The sequence below is a fragment of the Strigops habroptila genome, chromosome 12 (genome assembly GCF_004027225.2).
Source record: "Strigops habroptila isolate Jane chromosome 12, bStrHab1.2.pri, whole genome shotgun sequence".
In the NCBI taxonomy this organism is placed as follows: Eukaryota; Metazoa; Chordata; class Aves; order Psittaciformes; family Psittacidae; genus Strigops; species Strigops habroptila.
In genome coordinates, this window is record NC_044288.2 from 24,306,538 (window position 1) to 24,326,312 (window position 19,775).

At 36.2% G+C, this 19,775-nt stretch overlaps 1 protein-coding gene across 1 annotated transcript in view; it reads right to left on the minus strand.

Moving 5' to 3' along the window:
- Positions 1 to 19,775, minus strand: part of DOCK2 (dedicator of cytokinesis 2) — a 171,249-nt gene that overhangs the window by 120,621 nt on the left and 30,853 nt on the right. The window contains exons 20-25 of the mRNA XM_030503652.1: positions 18,504 to 18,593; positions 18,144 to 18,244; positions 15,420 to 15,554; positions 12,087 to 12,195; positions 5,622 to 5,692; positions 4,844 to 4,950 (exon numbers count right to left, since the gene is read on the minus strand). Of these exons, the coding sequence (XP_030359512.1) occupies positions 4,844 to 4,950; positions 5,622 to 5,692; positions 12,087 to 12,195; positions 15,420 to 15,554; positions 18,144 to 18,244; positions 18,504 to 18,593 (613 nt within the window). The remainder of the gene's footprint in view (positions 1 to 4,843; positions 4,951 to 5,621; positions 5,693 to 12,086; positions 12,196 to 15,419; positions 15,555 to 18,143; positions 18,245 to 18,503; positions 18,594 to 19,775) is intronic.

The window sequence follows — 19,775 nt, forward strand, 5'->3', positions numbered from 1 at the left end:
AAATGTTGAGAAATTTTGTTGAAAGTAGTGCAGTGAAACAAGCACAAAAAATGAAAAGTTACACTTTGGTTTAAGAACTCCTATCAGTAGAAATACAAGATAAGATTACAAGAATGGATAAAATCAATATCTATAACTCAATTCTGGTAACAAGAATTAAACTGAAAGATGCTTTATCAGAAATCAATGTTCATTCTACTTCTTTTAAAATATCTTTTAACAGTCCTAAAGGCAAAGACAATACACTTGTTTCTAAATCTTTAACTGGGTTACATAGAAGAGAGAACACAGGCTTGATACGGGTTATATGCCACCATTTAACTCTAACATTTTCTTAGTTGACCCGGACTTGCACATACCCAAAATTACAACATGGGACTTACAGCTGAATCCTTCAAAGAAATCAGACATATTCCTTGTGCAACACTGGCATTATACAACACAAACCTGCATTTCCTGACAGATCATAACCCACGTCCCAAATGCAAACTTCTAGAAAGAAGTCTAATTACAGGTGTGTGCGGGTACCTATCTTCTTTAAACAGTAGTGTAATAGGAAGAGTTCCTCAGTTAGGTGAAAAAAAATTACTATAGTCTCAATATTTCTTCTGGCATCTGGCAAATTAACCCCTGCCGCTAACATATGTCTCTTGCTGCTGTTCTTCCAAAATCAGCAAGTGGTTTGCATATGCTGAACACGCAGTAGCTATGTCTACAGCCACAGTGAGCAGAGGACCTGGATTTTGAGCCAAGAGACTGAAACTCTATTCCCATCCCTGCCAGTGACCATCTGTCTGACCTACTTAGATTTTCTAGTCTTTGGAGGAGATCTCACAGTGTTCTGCTGCAGCACAAACTCCTAATCAGGAGTGGAGCTCTAGAGAATAGCAAGTCAAAAGCAGCAGTGTGAATACGTACACATTTTATTGTATGTTCAAACACTCTATTTTCATTTCACACCAATAAAAATCAATTCTCCCAAGGCTAACTAGAATACAAATTTTGGCATAATGTCAGTGGATATTCCATGCCAGCTTAGAATAAAAATCTAGCTCCAAATACCACAAGCTCAGAAACACTAACTACAATAAAAACGGCATGTAAACAGCTATGTCTTAATTTAGTGATCTCTCAAGCATGGAGAAATGATCAGGCAATTTTGGCAATTAGGTTTCCTGAAAAAAGAAAAACCACAGTGATCCAAGTAATTTTCCATACATTTTTCATATAAAATGCAGTTTTACATGGAAATGAAGCAATTCTAGTGAAACTTTTCTTTGGTAGGCCTAATAGGGAATTTCACAAAAAACAGAGACTAATACATTACATCCCACTACACAAAGGGATATATGACAGGAGAAAGTTTCTTATATATAAATGAGACTCTGAAATCCCATTGGGGTGCTTATACAGGACAAAACAATCATTTCTTTCCCTCTGATATTTTTAAATAATGAATTATCAAGTGATCTAAAAATAAAGTGTAAAAAGTTAAATTTAAGAAGATTTCTTGTCCTCTGATCCAGGACATATTGTCAGAAGGCAAAAACTAGGTAAATGCCTGTGAGTGTACTCACATATCCTGTTAGAATGCTCCTAAAAGTCATGGTAAAAGCACATAAGCAGTTGAAAGCATAAGTCTTGCTATATTCAGCCACTCAAAACACCTGAACCACCATAACCCCTCTAAGTTGTATTCTAGTTCAAGACTGGGAACAAGGTATCAATGTCTCAAAGAAATATTATCTGTCAATGTAATTTAAAGGCTTCTGAAAGTGCTGTAGTGCTGTGGGGTTTCTAAAGATCACGTACAGTAGCAGTCAACAGGCCTGTGCATCCTACCTGACGAAAGCACTCTAGCCCATGACAGTCTACAGCGAAAACTTTGGAATGCCTGGGAATACATACCAATACTTTCAGTTTAACCTCAAGGCGTCCAACTTCAGGTATATGTGTAACTTAAAAACAAGTTTCACTGGCTTTTTTTCTTTTTTTAAATGCATTTTCATGTTTCACAAGTTCATTTCCTTAGCAAATGCTGTAAACATCAATGGGTAGGGGAAAAGAATTACCAATATATGAAATCCAATTGAATTATAAAGACAATACCTTTGGGACTGAAGGTAAATTAACTGAACTGGAAATGTAATGAACTACATGGAAAGAGACTAAATACCAAAGCCTGGAGGAAAGACGCATAATTTGAAACACACCCAAATGAAAAGACTTGACTGTAATTAGCAATGTAGTTAAATATAATACATATTCATGGCAGAAAAAAATACTACCTGTTGCAGATAAATGCGAACTTTAGTTAATGATACTGTTGGCAATCGTACTTGAATTATCGTGCTGCATCCTACTTTGTGATTCACTACATATGCTTTCGTTCTTGTAAATTACCTTCTCCCTCCTTGCCTGGAGCAATGAATCAGGCACTGTCTACACCCTCCACACACTGCTGGTTCTCTACCCAATTAATTTTAGAATCAATTGTATTTAACAGAAAGCAAAAAGCATCTTCAGAATTTTCTATTTTAAACCACAGTAATGTACAAGAAAAATTACTTGTTTGCTATTTACTGTGCACAATATTGCAATAGCACACTACAGAAACTTTTTTATACTACTATAACAGCAAAGGTACTTGACTGTGTATTGGTCTTTTCCTACTCTTTAGTGCCTGCACTTAAACATGCTGTGAACTTTCCCTATAGTAATTGCAGCCCAAAGTTTAAAATCAAGCAATACAAAAAGAAAACACTGCTATTAAAAAAAAAACAAAAAAAAAAAAAAAAAAAAAATCACAAAATTTCAGTTACGTATAAAACATTGTGATTATCCCAAAGTTGATTTTCTGCATTTAGTAATGTGGCAGTGAAAGGAATTGGGTGAAAGTTATGAAGATCATCGCCCAACAGAGAAACTCTATGACTAAACACCTTAACAGATACTCGGGTAACACCACTGAGGCAAAAGTAACATGGTTTGCTGAACATACTAAGTGTCAAGAGGCGTGACAACTTTGTAATGGAATGGTCTCATGAAAAAGAAAATATACTCACAAGAGTCTATCTGATCCTGACTGGGTTGCACTGAGGGTGGTTAGAAGTTATGCTTGCCCCCTCTTCCCCCCCGCAAAGGAAAAAATAACAAAAAGAAGATTGTCAGGTTCAGGTATGTATAAATTATAAACTCTCCAACTACAGAAAGAAGCAGTTTTGTCCTGCAACTTCATCAAAATAAGTAAGTGTAAAATCTTTGAATGAATGTCCTCTGGTTAACAATATCATGACTTAATTTCTCAGTACCAAACACAGTGAAAGTACCTGACTGAATTCTAGTAAGATCAGGAGTTCAACAGAGTGCATTATTATAACCCATGAACCTTTAAGTTTTGTGAGAGGATATTTTTCCTTCCGGTCTAAATACTACTCACCACAAGAAGCAGAGATAAAACTAAGACTGGCACTTCTGACCTTAGCAGCCATAGCAGGAAAAGCAACTGGTAATGCAATGATATGTCACACAGTACTTGTAAAATACATACAGTAAACTACAGGGAAAAAATATGAATACAGAATTAGATCTGTTTGAAAATCAGCTGGTCGGATCTGCTCTTAATAGAGGATTAGTGTCTGCAGATACCCAAGCTGTAGCTATGAAAGCTCCATTGATTCAAGCAACCTTGAGTCCTACAGATAGTTACAGAAAAAAAAAAAAAAATCGCTGTTGAAATTACTAACACAAATATGGGTTAAAATATACCTAATTTAATCTAAGCAATAAAACCAACTATGTTACTTTCTTGATTTTTGTCCAGGAAATCTATAATGGTCTCAAAACACAACAGACACAGCTAATTATCGTTATAGCTTACCATATATGTTTCAGTCTCAATACAATGCAACATAGATCTTCAAACAAAGCTAAATTTTTATCTGTCCTAGGTAGTTAGAACTGCATCACTCCTCTGGCAACACAGAAGAATGAGATGAGAGCAATCCTCTCTTACTCTACTCATGCCCAGTACTATTTGCTACCCACTGTTAAACTGTCAAGTTCCTAGAATGATCTATGAATCGTCAGAAACTGAACATCTGACAAAATGGACATCTGAGTAGCTTATGTGCCTTCAATGTTCTGGAGATCTTCTACACAGCAGTAAGATGCTGAGAGAGAAGTAAGCCATCTGGTCCACAAGAGAGGAGACAGAACGCTTAGCAGGCAAGATCAAGTCAATCATGTCAAACTGGAGTTCTCTGCTAGGATTCCTTTAGCAACAACTCCCTTTCCATGATAAAATGAAGGAAAACCAAGCACAAGGCTGATAAAGACATTTCAGTACTACTTATTACTTCTGCCAGTGAAGAAGGACACCAGGTTCTGATGAAGGTTAAGAAACATTGTAATTCCTATGACTGGGAATGCTGCATTGCAGCTGAGCTATACTACAGCACAATCAGATTTTTTTTCCTCTGCCCAGGCAGAGGCCTTATATAACAAAAGCTGTGTTCTCAAGATTTCACTTCCTATTTCACTTTAGAGCTTAAAAAGGGTTGAAAGGATATATACAGCTCATCCGTCTAGCCATTATATCATAGGAAAACCACACAAAGCTCTTCCTTTGAGACCCACCTATTCCTGGTTCTAGGCTAGGAGTCATGCTTGGGACAATAGCCATCTTGTAGAAAGAGGAAAATCCTCTCTAGAGGTCAGACTTCTGGCATTCACAGTTTTTCAGTATTTGTTTTACTCGATTTCAAACATGAATTGCACAAAACATGTGAGTCAATATTTTCACACTTATTTATTTGAAGCCTGAAAGGCATTTTATATTTACCTTGTTTTTTAAAAAGGTTGCTGCGTACTATTTCCTTCATGGACTGCACCTTCTGCTTCTGTAGTTTCACTGGTGGGATGCAAGTATAAAATTCATACAGTAGCCGACTGCATGAAAAAGGAAAAGTGTCATAAATACCATACAGATTAATACATCATGTGTTAATAAAGACAGAAAAAGCAAAAGATCATCTCTTTCTAACCATTTACTTCCTTTTAAGGCTTAGATTTATTTATTATATCAAGAACATTGATCAGTAGCAGATTAGAAAGAAAACTTTCAAGAGAAACAAGATAAGGATGAACTAGATTTTGCTGTGTTTACAAATGTTTATTACTTTCCATTGTTTTCAATAGAACAAAGATATTTTTGTGTGGAGGAGACAATTTATCTTTGACGAATAAAGATAGACATTTATTTCAAACTGCTAAAATCAGCTTTGGTTTTCTGGAATAGGACTTACTGAAGGGAGGGGCAGGGAGAGAGAAAGAGAAAAAGAGATAGATTGTTCCACTTGTGCATTTTATTCACTAACAAATATTCAATAATTCACTAATAATTATTCAATAAACATTGGGCTATCATACCAAATTCATTCATTATGTGAGTCAGGTAAGAACTTTGAGTTAAAAACATACACCCTGTGTTCCACCACTACCTTGATCAGTAAAAACTGACATAGTTTTGTCGACTCGAGCTGATCACTAAGAATTCATTGTTGACAGCAGCATCATATACACCACATGATACATGTACCAAAAGCTCAGAAGCAGCTCACCTCAGTAACTTGGCATCAAAGACCATTTCAACGTCATGAAGAACTGATGGTATATACTTCAAGGCAGCAACCTGAATTGATGTAGAGATTGTGTTAATTTTGTATGTTTATCTGCCTATACAGCATGTAACAATACAGAGCACACCACCGAAACAGATAGATACACACAAAACAAACAATAATCAATTTGTTCTTTCCTCAGACTGACATTTTACATCACATTTGAATATTAATTTCTTTCACAACGGAGTATATAGTCACATAAGGGCTCTTACGCTGAGGATATGCAGAGGAACTTTGGCATTCAATTCAATTCAATTCAATTCCATTCAGTTGAATTCAATTAATAGTACCAAGTGGATCATATTTTCTTTGTAGACGGCTGGAAGGGCTAAGACCCTCTTTTGTAGGTCATACTTTCTTCACAGACCACTAAGACTGTCATTCTGATGCAAATATGTAAACCAAGCACTGATCAAAGCAGGAGCTTTTTGATCATACTTTGTACTGATTCCATCCCAGAAATGTGCCATGCAGGAGACAGAAGTCAGAATAACAGTCATTTCTCCAACCCAAACCTACACTTTCTGGAACAGATGAAATGGAGCATCATCTCCCTAACCAGCCATCTGCAGCTAAACTATCTGGTGGGTTAGCTTATCCTATCGATTGCTGAGGTATATTTTGACAGTGCAAAGGAATAATCAAACCTTAAAAGATGTCAAGGGTAAGAAAAAACATGTTACTATTCTTACATCGAGAAGATTACTTAAGCAGGTGATTTTCAGGCTCAAATCATCACTGACATTTAAGGCTAACATCCTTAAAGACTCACTTGCATTACTCTGTCAGAAAGTTCTTTTGTAGGTTTTCAGCCTCTCTCATACCTTTTGAAAACACACATGTGAAGAGTCTTGCAATAAAAAGCAGAAGCATTACATATATATAACACTTGCTGAGCAGATGTCCACTTATTTCTCTATTTATCTTTAGATACTAAGAGCTGTCTGCAATGATTTTTACATTCACAAAAGGACCTGTGACTTATCATCCAACTAACAATACTCCTCAAATACATGAGGATATGCCATAGTTCTTGGTTGAGAGTTGTAATAAATACATTCCAAGCAAAAATTGATTCTGTGGTTTTAAAAGCATTTTTTGTAAAATACTACCTAAGTTGTCAAAAAAGGAAAACCTGGCCACATTGATATAGGCCTGGTAGCATCTTCCTTCCCTTCCATCTTTCTATTCCAATAGGTCATGTACGGTAGATCCTTTTTATGGAAGTTCAAATCTGCATAAAGATGCTGTGCAATCATATCATGCTTATCAAGCTTACCTTTAGTAAGCCTAGTTTTATCCCTCACCTCCTTCAAATTTAGCTTAAAGCTAATTCTATAAGCCCTGCTAATTCCTGGAAAAAGATCCTTTTCCCTCTTTGAGACAGCTGTACTCCATCTGTTGCCAGCAGGCCTTGTGTTGTGTAGACTAACCCATGACCAAAAAAAAAAAAATCACAAATTCTGCCAGTGTCAGCAGGCTTAGAGCCAGGTATTGATCTGCTGGCTCCTTGTTACTTTCCACATCATTCCCTGCAACACTGCTTGTGCTCCTGATTCCTTAACCAATCACCCCAAAGCCCTGAAGTCTCTCTTGATTGCCCTCAGATAGCTCCTTGCAGCTTCATCACTGCCTAAAAGTCATTGAATCTCAGCCACAAAACATGTGAAAGCACCCAATAAACTCTTAGAATTTACATTTCCTGAGATTTTATAACTCGATTTCAAACAACAGGAGAATCATTTGAACCATCACACTAAGAGTACTCTAAACACAACTTTGTGAACAAGCATTGCAAATGAAGAAATTGAACATTCAAAATACACACTAGTTGCTCCAAAGCACCAATATTTCAGCTTACTCAGGACAATACCTTTCTGTACATGAATTATAAGACAACAGTTATAATAGAATGCACTAAGACATACAACATAAAAGTAGAGCCTGCTCAAATATTTCTAGTGAGAGGGAGCATAAGGAACATGGCAAGGCCAACAGGAAACTGGAAGCACATTGAAACTGCAATCAGCAGTGGGAGAACATTACTATGAATATACAGCTGAAACAACAAAGACCGAGGAAGAAGTACTTTTCAGTTATCAATTTGAAATTTAAGTGTGCCAATAGTTTCACAAGCTTTTTGTTTTGTTGCTAAATGAGCAGCTGTCTACTGTTTCCTCAATAGCTACCAACATCACAGCACTTCTATACTGAAACTTTCAACAAAGATGAGGCTTTCAACAAGAAGAGGCTTAGAATGAAGCATATGTAGACTCTGTATCTGTAATACAAATTCCTTGATAAAAACTTAGTTTCTTCTTTATTGGGTGTAGGGAGGTTAGAATAAAGACAATCAGAGCACAGCTTGCTTTGGCTCTCATTTAGGCCTTTTAAGCACCATAAAGCTACCATTTTATTGCTGTGAGCTTCTGTGAGGCTGTATACAGTATTTCAAACTGACTTGATGCTGGCTTAAGATGCTTTCAGATAAAGTCATTCTTCTGCAGACCTCATCCCCACAATTCAAACCCGATAAGGTCAAAGGAGCGTTTAAAAGCTGTTGCCACTTCAATGAAGAGATTGTATCTCCTACTGATCTTAGACATTATCAGCTCCTTGCAATAGGCTGGAGAAAAAAATTCTGTGTTGTTTTAATAAAAAAAAAAAAGCAAACCAAACTAAGTCTGTGAAACATCAGAGCTACTTATAACCCCTGTACAAATGCCTGTGGTGGACTACAAATATAACCTAGTTTTACTTCAGTAATGTGGTGTTCCTTGCTCTTCACAAGTCAAATACTATAAGAAGATACTATACAATAGCAGCACTGAATTTCCTTTACACCAATTCACATTGTGAAATATACTGATAAAGGAGAAGGCCACAAAATATTTTGGGCAGTACTCCAGTGACACTTTGTCTATTGTGCTGTCTCCCTTCCCACATATTCCCTTCTTCAGACCCTTATGAGGAGGGAAATTGGAAGGATATAGCTGCCACATCCCTGTAGATCGGTAGTACCAACTGCAGGACAATAACAAGTATATTCCCTGTGTTATTTTAAAGTCCCAAGTTTCATTTGCAGTAATTGCTTCAAATGGTGCACTACGGACACAAGTGAGCACTGCCCTTAATGAAATCATAAAAATCTCCCAGGAAGCAGTACAATATGTTCTGCATTCTTCAGACCTTAGAGATAAACCCACAGCATTGCAGAAAATTATTTCTTACATGTAACATATACTATTAAATTTATTTTCACCTTTATTCCTGACCAAGCTTATTTTTAGCCCTCTTTTGTTACATTACATTATACATATTTATGAAATTTCAGTACCCATGAGATGAAAAGAACATTCAAATAAAGTATCAGTGCTCTGTTTCTTAGTCTAATTTTATTTGCTATCAAGGCAGCTTTAACAAGTTATTGTGCCAACCCTTTTGCACACCACAATCAAAGTGCCACTGCCAGTACCTTTCTAACCTTATTCTCTGTTAAGTAATCTATGCATCCCTGTACTGTTTTAAGCTCCTAGAATCTACTGCAGCAGTATGGATGGGTCAAAAATGTGGGCAAAAATGAGAGGATAAAGGTAGCATCTTCGTATTACATTATTTTCCTACTTCTCGATGCCACAGATCATAGCTCCCCTTCCTGTGTTTTCATGACCTTGAGACTGTGTCATATAAGGTTTCTGAAAGCATACACAGAACTGGGAGTAGTACTTTGTAAAACAAGTCCCTAGTAGTAAGCCAGGTGTAGCCGAGATTTGCAACAGAAAAGATTGTCTGTAGGTCAAATGTGATGTGTCAGTTGGAGACAGAACTGGGGCCAGATTAGCAATTTAAGGTTGAGAGCACAACCTTATCAATGACAGGGCACACTCACAGACTACAGATTAGACATCACCAGCATGACCTTATGAAAAAATCAACCTGAAATCTAAAAATAATTTATCAGATTTAATTCCCCAGAAATACAAGCTGATTTGCACAGAGACAAAATACATCTGCAGAAAATTGTGTTTGCTCCCTGAGAGCCCAGAGAAAGTAAAGAAAGTACTAACACCTCCCTACTCCCTCTTGCCCCCAGAGTCTTCCTTGACCAAACTGTTTGCAGGTTCTAGAAATTAACTTCCAGGTTCCCAGATTTCAAGAAGTCTAACTTCAGAAGTACAGATTTTAGGAAAAAAAAAATCTTTAAAACCTACAAAAATTCATCAGTAGTGGCTACAGAGAAGCAACTGACAAATGAAACAGAGCTGCAATATCATCCCCGCCAAAATAAATGGAAAAGGTTTAAGTCTAGTATCTAGGAAGATGAGTGCCGCTATCACTAAGTCAGTACAAGTTCAGAAATGATCGTTTCAAATAATTAAAAAAAAAACAAAACCAAAAAAACCCCAAACTGTGAAAAACATCTTGAAAGGAGTGCACACTCCACTTAAAAGATGCACACTCCTGCTAGTGAATTTATAACATTCCCAATCTTGACTACAAGGAGTAATCTCTTTACAAAGTAACATCCCAAGACCTGAAAAGAGGTCACTCTCCAGTTCACATGGTTGTTTTTAAACCTCAGCAAAGTTAGTATATTAAAACTATAATCCTAATTGTAATAAAATGACTTCCTGCAATGCTGAAGTTGAGAAGCATTCTGTCTGTATCTTTAAACAAAAGAGGTAACTTCACCAATTTGAGAATTACCAACTGGAAATTCAACATTCTGCTGTTCAAAGCTGACATAAATAGTACTGCAAAACAGAAGCAGATATATCAACCCTTCTCAAAGCTCAGGCAGTAAAATAAGTCAAAGCATCTATCTATTGCAGCCAGCTTGAGAACAAGAGATCGAAAAGTTAGATTTGAAACTTTGTAAACTTATACATCACGTAACAGATGAAGAAGATATTACTCTGAAGATAAATCTAAATTGAGACAATAAAGTGCTTCTGGCACTGACTGGGCTGTTTCATACAAAATGTATGAAATTTTAAACCCCATTTTTTCCTGATTGAATTAATATTCAACATAAGCCTGAGTATGATTGCTATCAGTAAAAATGACTGGAAAATCACTACTGACTAAAACACTGAGTGCCAAGTTTAAAAAAAATAATAAAAATCATTATTAGAGACCAACAGCCATTTCAGGTTTCAAAAGAATTCTGTAAATCTTCTAGAGTTAAACATCAGAGGTATTTGAAGAACTAAGGGTTAAATAAGAGTTAAGATTTCACATTCCAAGGCTCTGCAAACTCTGCATTTTAAGTCTCAATATCATGGGAAGCCCAATTACAGTAACTTTCTCCACAGCTCCTAAAACTTTCTTGTCTGTTATCATCAGAGTATAATCCACTTGAACTCATAAAGTTGATCGTAGCAATCTATGTTCCCCTTTAATTAACATTAATGATCATTTCAAATTTAAGGCTATTTTGATACTCTGATTATTTGTCTACTTTTCCAATAGACTTTGTGAACTTTCCTCTCTGGGTATGCAAAGCGTAACACCTATGGAGACTTGTGCGTTTGCAATAGCTCTGCATAACCACCTTTCCCTTACTCTGCAAAGTTAACTTTGTACTACTATAACATCTATCACTGTCATGCCAAAACTTAATACGGGGCTGGGGGAAGAATCAGTCTTAGCTTTAGAAGGAGGCAGGCAGGAAATTACTTCTACCCCTTCCTGCTCCATGACACCTAGTACAGAAAATATCTCCATTATCCTGGCCTGTTATGGACAATTCATATTCACTTACCATAGCAGATAGCTGTGGGAGCATCAATATTGCAGTTGTCTAAGAAAACCTTCTGCTTCCTACTTTATAGAAAGCCTTGATAGTTTTCTATTTTAATGCAGAACCGCATACCAATTATTTGCTATTAATGATCTTAATAGGTCTTTCTTTTCTAGTTTTCTTAATGTCAGATTCCAAAGTGTTAGAATAACTAAGATTGACACGAATGGGAAGCCTTGATGCTACATTTAGTTGTTGTTTAAATGACATACCTCCAAAAGGCTGATACTATCAAGTTTACTTCTCAAACTAAGATGATGGAATCCCTGTTTAGCATTATCTGAAGAAACTCGGGAATTAAATATTCAGCTCCCACTGATGGCTTCACTTCATTAGATTCCCTGAAAGATTCCAGCATCTGTGTTTTGGTTCTTTCACTCCCTACGTTCAGGCAACTATTTAAATGTTTCTTCTCCTAACCTTTTCAACTTAGGCTTCAAACTGTGTTAGGCAACTTGGTCTCCCAGTACAGGGGAATTGCAAAAGAGACACAAAAAATAAGTTTCCTACAAGTGTCTTTTCCTCAGTTTATAAAGAACAAAAAGCCCACAAACCAAACCATATAAAAAGCCAAAGCAAACTTGTTTACACGCACCAACCTGCAACAAAATGGCAGTTTTATATTGGCTTTTCATCAGGTTGTTGATGGATTCAAAGAGTCTCCTCATAGATTCTTCAAATTCTATTTGTTCTTTGCCTTCATATAATCTGTTGAGACACATCAGAGTATCCTTTCAGAAACAGAAAACATCATAGTCCTAGATGTACCAGACTTAACACTACCTTACAAACATATTTTAAGTTGATCCAACGTTATGTACATAGGTGTTTTGCCAATGGGTTATATCTGCTATTCACTACAGATATATGGTGTAGAAATTCTGCATCTTGAACACAACAGAAGCATTTTCATTTTATTTAAAAGCCTCTAACAAATTATACCTCCCAGATTTGAGCTTATGAAAAAAAGTCATTTCACTTTCAAAAAGTGACTTGTATGGCAAAGGTACTCTAAGCTATTTGTCACATATTCTCACTGTTTCTTCTGTTATTGCCATTTTCTCAAATAGTTATTTTTACTGTCCCCATAAACCAGTCTGTTTTTTGAAAAAAGTCTCTATTTGGTGCTTGAAAGTGAAATAGTGCATTTAAATTAAGCTTTCTCCATTATTTCTTTATTCCCTGTCCTAAAGTCTGAATCTTTCAGATTCTCTCTCCTGTATTGTTCATACTAGCTATTAATACTAAATGCTGCTTCCATGAACAGGAAAAACCACTGGTGACATGGTAAATTAGTTACCTGAAACAGCTGTCAGAAGTTGAACAAGCTAAGCAAAAAGCCGAGGCAGCACGAGAAGCCAGAAATGTGTGTAGAACACTGTGAACTGAACGCTGCACCTCCTGTATACTGCCTTCTCTATCAGAAGAGAAAAATCCCTCTTTATCAAGTCATGTTATGCCAGCATCATGTTCTTTCCTTTTCAACTTAAGTTCCTTAAAGGAACTAAAGGCAAATTTAGAGCTTTTGTCTACAGCAAGGAAAAGTCAAAACTGCTATTTATACAGTGACTGGCAAGAAGCTTTGAGGAAAGTGAAACAGAGGTACACCGTTCAGGCTCATGACCTCTACACTGATTAGGTTATTGCTTGTCAATGAGATTTAAGTCAGTACTTGGAAAGGAACCCCAAGATCCAAAACATCATCTGGAGAGGAAAAACATACATAATGCACGCTGCTTGAGGTATGTCCCTACTGAGGTGTGCTAGCTGAACAAAAACTGCATACCCAAAAAACTTAGATGTGAAAGGCATGTTGAAACTAGTAAGTTTTAGTACAAGCACACTTAGATAGAAAAGTCACCTCATTTAGTATCAAGTCATATTTTAGGAGCTTGGGTTTTGGTTGAATTTTTTTTAAACATATTGGAGATTGTGGCATGGCGGGCTATTTAAAACTGGTTTTCAATGGGAATGAAGTAAACGGAAGTTGTGGCAATGTGACTGTCTCAGTCTAAGTGTTTATTTAAGTTACTTGACTAATGCACTGATGCTTCTATTGACTATAAAACCTTGCTGCAAAAGTAAAGGAAGTTTCTTAAACCTATTGTTTTAGTGCAAGAGGAAATTGGAAGTTCTCTTGACTCAACCCATGGAGTAAGGAGGGAGGCAGAGGCATCACACAACATGCATTAAACATGCTTTTAAAATTTCCACTAGGATTCATTATGCCAGGTAGCATTATAAGTATTTCATGACTCATCGTGTAGCTTCCATTTAGACACAATTTTCTGTGCTAAATTTCGATTAAAATCACTTGTTCTGAAAACAAATTTAAAAAAGATTATTAATTATTTGCTTGGAAACAACTTCATCCCAACAGTGCACATGAATTTCAGCAACAAAAATATACTTAGGCCAATGAAAGGAGGAAAGTAAACATTTCATGTTTTCAGAGTCTGTATTATGCAAACCTTTGGCTAACATATGTGACCTTTTGGGAAAACATAGTCACTGAACAAACAGCTGCAAGATATAACCTTAGTTCAGCTGACTGGAGTAAAAAAAAAAATCTGCTTCCATGACATCTCTATAGAGCTTCCACATGGTTGATTGAATGAATGAATGTAAATTAAAGTAGAACTTGGTTATCGTCAATGTATCTGCCTGACAACGAGATAAAAAAAGTCTCCCATTTTATGTCTAACATTAGTAGTCATTATTCATCTCCTTCCTACACAATTTCCACTCTAACGTCTCTTACCTTTCAGCAAGGCAGCTTAGTTTCTTCAGCAGCCCATCAAATTAATGAGAGAATGCTCTAAAGATCTGTCTCAGCTCTACTAATTCAAAATATTTGTCTCCAAGAAAGCTAATCTCAACCTTTGAAAGTACTTTAACTGTAAACCCTAACTTTTCTCATGGGAAGAAAACACATTAATCCATTTCTTTTCCACATTTTCTTTATTTTCATGACCAGTCTGACAATAGCAAATTGACTACAAAAAGTTAGATCACAATTTCTAGAGATAGATAGAATAACAGATAGAATATACAGTATCAGATGACACTGTTCACTGTTTGGTTGCATTTGCCTGAAGCTACTGTTTGCAAGAGCTATTACTGCCTATAATAATAATTGTCTAACTGAATTTAGAGTTTCAGACCTCATTTGCCACAGACTGTCCAATGCTGCTGCAGGTATTACTAGGAATTATAATGGAGACTAAAGTTTTCCCCAGAACAAAACCCTGCCTTCTGACCTTCATCCATACAAAACATCTTCCACAATCCTCTACATGATGCTGCTTTCCCCAAAACTCTAAATGTCTCCTTTTGCCACAACACCTATTATAAAAATTAAAAATAGAGCTTTGAACTAGTAATGTTCTATTCTCATAAGCATCATCTCCTTCTTTACACAGCTTTACAGCCTTTTTATGTGTGTCCATCTATAAGTAGTAAATATAAATTCCTTAACTGGAGATCTGAAACTCTAAATTCAGATGAACAATGATTACTGAAAATCACATTGTTCTATGCACAATCTGAGCTGCTGAACCCTGTGATCTCAAGGACAAGCATCGAGATTCAAGCCATCTGTCACATTTGGCCATCCATTGGTCTTAGGCCAAGCCACCTGACATGAAGAATAATCACCCTTTGAAATCGGCTGCTGTTACTAAACAGTATCAGATGATGATGAATGTGTCTCTGGAACTTACACTGTGAATCAGAAAGCAGATTTTTGAACATTCCCTCTCAAAAAAATGTTCTAGCATGTCTGTATTTTGAGTTAGTTGCCAGTTTTCATGTTTTATTTGTGAAAACAAAAGATACAGTTCTGTTCTGGAACCAATTTTTTCCGTTTCTCAGGTTTACTTCTATTCCTGTTATTGAGCTGCAAGTTAAATGGCAATTGCCTGGATACTTACTGTGAAAATAATGTCCTTGATCTAACAATGAACTTGAAAACATATTCCAGTGCTTTCAGAGTTCTCAGGATAGGTTCGCATTGCTCCCCTCGGCTGGAGGTATCCAGGTAAGTTTTCAGAACACTCATTAATTTCCTGAAGTTAAAACACATTTTAAAAATAATTATTACTTTCTTAATTAACTTCTCTGACTTGTTTGGCTACTCTAAATAAATGTTTCTGCTTAGTCAAGCACACACACCAAAATGTTATGACATGCTCTAAATTAACTGCATGTGAAAATAGTACAATATTCTGGTACACAGCAATATCTGCTTAAAGTATTTCTTTTACTTAAACACTTCCTTGCTTTGTATCCAAAGGCAATTTGTTGCTAAACACACAACCTGATAAAGTGCAAAAGCTCATCTAAAACTAAGTTCATTCCTTAATTTATAGTTATAGTTTCATCTTAAATGATTAAGCTAATATTAATAATATAATATTGAGCTTATTGTAGCCATAAGAATTAGGGGTGGTTTGATTTGGGGGGTTGTTTTTATTTTGTTTGTTTTCTAGACTTTCTTTTGGGGGGTTTTTTGGGTTTTGGTTTTTTGTTGCTTTGCTTTGTTTTTTTTTTTAATAGCACTAAAAAAATCCCATCCACTACCCTAAGCAAACCAAAACAACCAACCAAAGCAACAAAAACCAAACAAGCACTTGCATGTTGATGAAACTTAACAGTTCACCAACTGGACTGCTGAAATGTTAGTAAATGATCATGATGATATTTGGAACACACTTGCATGCAAATAATAACACCAGGAACTGCTTGCAATTGCACAGAAAATACATATATATCTGTCTGTGAATATATCTTTCAGCCCCACTGCCCTAGCCTAACTCACATTTCAGGACCAAAATATCATGCTTTCAGCCTCTCAGCCTTCTGAGCACTACACCCATTGTGTGTTTCCATTTACTCCTTTTCACAGCTTCTCTGAGTTCACAGTTCAGTAATCTGTGCTGAGTTGTAACAAAATTTATCCAACCTGCATGCAGGGGCAGTCCACTCAAGGTCCCTCAACTGTCAATGTAAAGCCCTGTATAAAAGCTAGGTACAAATGGATAACTAAATAGGAACTGAATAACAAACAGTTATTCTCCTGTTAGTATACTAACAGTTTGGCCAAAATACAATATCATAATATGTCATAATACGCCTGAGACACAGTGTCTCCTTCCTAACTATGAGTTAGGTCATATACAGCTATTTTTTGGTATCGTCAACTATACTTGAAACACAGTTCATCTTCCATGATGTGCATATAACCAATGATGCCAAGAAAACTCATGATACGGGGAACAGTCATAAACATCATTTTGCCTCTGCCGCTTTGATTAAATCATCAGAAACTCACAGTTAGGTAAATCTTAGAGATATTTTACGCAAATAAGGCTGTCCCAAATAGTTCCATAGCCAACCTTCCCTTCTTTCACAATAATATAAAACATTAAATAAAATGTGCTTATTACTTACGGAGTGACAGAGGACTAGAGAGAAGTATGTGCTTGAGCTTTCTGAGCCCAGTAATGCTAACTTCATCTTTTCCAGAATGTGATAAAGGATTGATTGTGCACTACTGCCTTTCAGCACAGCAAACTCATGTTCTAGTGCAATCTGTGTGACATTTCCTGCTGAGTTGGAACTGATGCAAATTCAGCAGAGGAAACTGCAAGACATTCTCAACTATTCCAAACCTTCAGCTAAAGTCTTCCATCTACTATTCATATCCCAAATTCAAGTTCTGCTTCAATCTGCCATGCCATTAAGCTGCCAGAACAAGACTTCAGGTAGATTAAAAAAAAATACAACTATCCTGTTATGGCACTTCCCCAAGTTCAGCACTAGCCGAAGATGTTATCGTTCTTATCATTCAAAGCAATTTTATCCTACCATCATCTGGGAAAACATTACTTAAATAAAGCAGAAATCCAGTATTAAACTTCTTTTTTAAATAAAGCAGAAATCCAGTATTAAATTTACTGTATAACATGACCGCAGAGTTTTATTTTTATTATTTTCTATGAAGCCATGTCTTCCCATCTGGGCATTATCTGGACGCTTCAAAAATAAAATAAAAAGAACAAACCCCACCACAAGTCTGTCCACCTGCCCACTGCTGTGACCATGTAACAAATACTCAGACTCCAGTTCGCAGCAGACCACATAACAAATACCAAAATTCTAGTTCACAGCACTGAAGCCTGCCTTGTGCAACATCTAACTGTGAACTGCATATGAAGACTTGACAGTTCCTAGACAATTTTTTTTCCCCATGAGTTTGTTTGCTGTAAAAGAATACATGAAAACCTTTATTAACAGGTTAAGGACATCCTCAAGTCCCCACTTAAGGCATTCCAAGGCCAAGAATATAGAGAGGACCTTTACAGAAAAGCATATTTTGACAAATTTGACAGTATACAGGTGAAGTGCTCAGACAGGAGAAAATGAATACCAAAGAATCATTTAACTACAAATCAACTACTATCTGTCAGTCAACTCTACACATAGCCATACGTCTCTCTCAGAGGCAGGTTTATTTCCAGATAAGCAAACAGCAGCATTAAAACAACAGTCATCATAAATTACATCAGAAAAGTCACAAACAAACAGGATTTACTTTCCTTAATGTGATGGAGAAGATTCAGCAAAAAAAGAGAAATAAAAGAAAACAAACTTACTTGTATGCCAACGTTGCACTAAAATGCTGCTGGATATATGCTTCCAGAACAGTGTTAAAATGTTGAAATTTACGGTCTGCGATGAGCCCTATGATATAGATCTAAACAGACATGGACATAATCAGCATTTTTCATAAAGACATATTTTAAATGTAAATATTAGTCTTCTGAAATATTCTTGACAATCTATTATTTAGGAGTTTTAGAAGAAATTTGCTTTTCAGTTACAATAGTAATATTTCAGCTGTTCTGTAGAGATTTTAATACTAATTATCTGAAATACACAACTTGATAGGCCATTCAAAAAACTTGATAGGCCATTCACTTTGACAAATAAAATTCTTCAATGTTGATTCTTACCAGTGCATCAAAGACAAGGATGTCATATTCGTTACTGTGGGAATGCTCCATCATGATGTTAAACAGGGCATCCAGTGTATCTTGGAGAAACTATAGAACAACAAGAAATGACAAATTGGCAACCAATACAACCTGTCAGTTCTCAGACAGTAGATCTGGTTTCTCTCGAGTTTGAATTTTAAAGGCCTTCACTGAAATGTCACTTACATTCAGAAAACATTTCCAAGGATTTAGGCTTTAGTTTCCTTAATTTTAAGAACCTACATCCTCAGACCATGAGCAGGAAATACTAAATGTTTAGCTCGAAGTGTATGGAAAAGCTAAAAATATTATATAAATGACGTAACTATCTAAAACTGTATTCCTAGTCTCTTAGAGATACTGAGTAGTAGTTGCAATTGTCACATATACATGATGCTTAAAAACACGCTTCATACTTCTGTGGTCTGATTCAAAGCTCACTTTTTTTCTTCTCTGTTGTAAGTTGCCTTCCTCCTTCTTCCTTCTCTCAACATCTAGTGCTTGTATTTGAAGAGTAACACAAATGTAATAGTATCTGCCAGTTTCCAAAATATTAACAAGTTTTTGTTCATATTTATACTCTCATTACATTAACAAAGCACTTCATTGGGTGCACAGTTTATTTTTTATATAAACATGTAAATTAACACTTAGAACTGTAAACAAAGCAGGAGGAATCGTTTGTGATGTTTCAGATTGAAAAAAGCAAACAGTTGTACCGAGATTGTGGAAAATATTTCACCATTACTGCCTTTACACAGTATCAAGTTTTTAAATCCTAACAAGTTTTAAACTTAAATAGGGGAAGTTCAGGTTATATATAAGGAAGAAGTTCTTTAGTGTGAGGGTTGTGAGGCACTGGAACAGGTGGCCCAAAGTGGTGAATGCTCGATCCCTGGCAGTGTTCAAAGGCCAGGCTGTACAGAGCCCTGGGCAACATGGTCCAGTAGAAGCTGTCCCTGCCCATGGCAGGGGTTGGAACTGGATGATCTTAAGGTCCTTTCCAACCCAAACCATTCTGTGATTCTATAAAATAAAATTTTCTGTGCATGCTCAAAATTGAAGTTTACCTCTCACATACATGTAAACACCTGACCAAAGCAGTAATGACTTCAAATAAAATTCTTGGTATTGAATTCTTTCCATTTATGCACAAAATTTCCAGCAAATAAACCAACAGAAAGCAGGAAAAATCCTAATAATTTACCAGTGAAAGCGGACAGATTTGACTAGTAATCTCACAAATCTCTA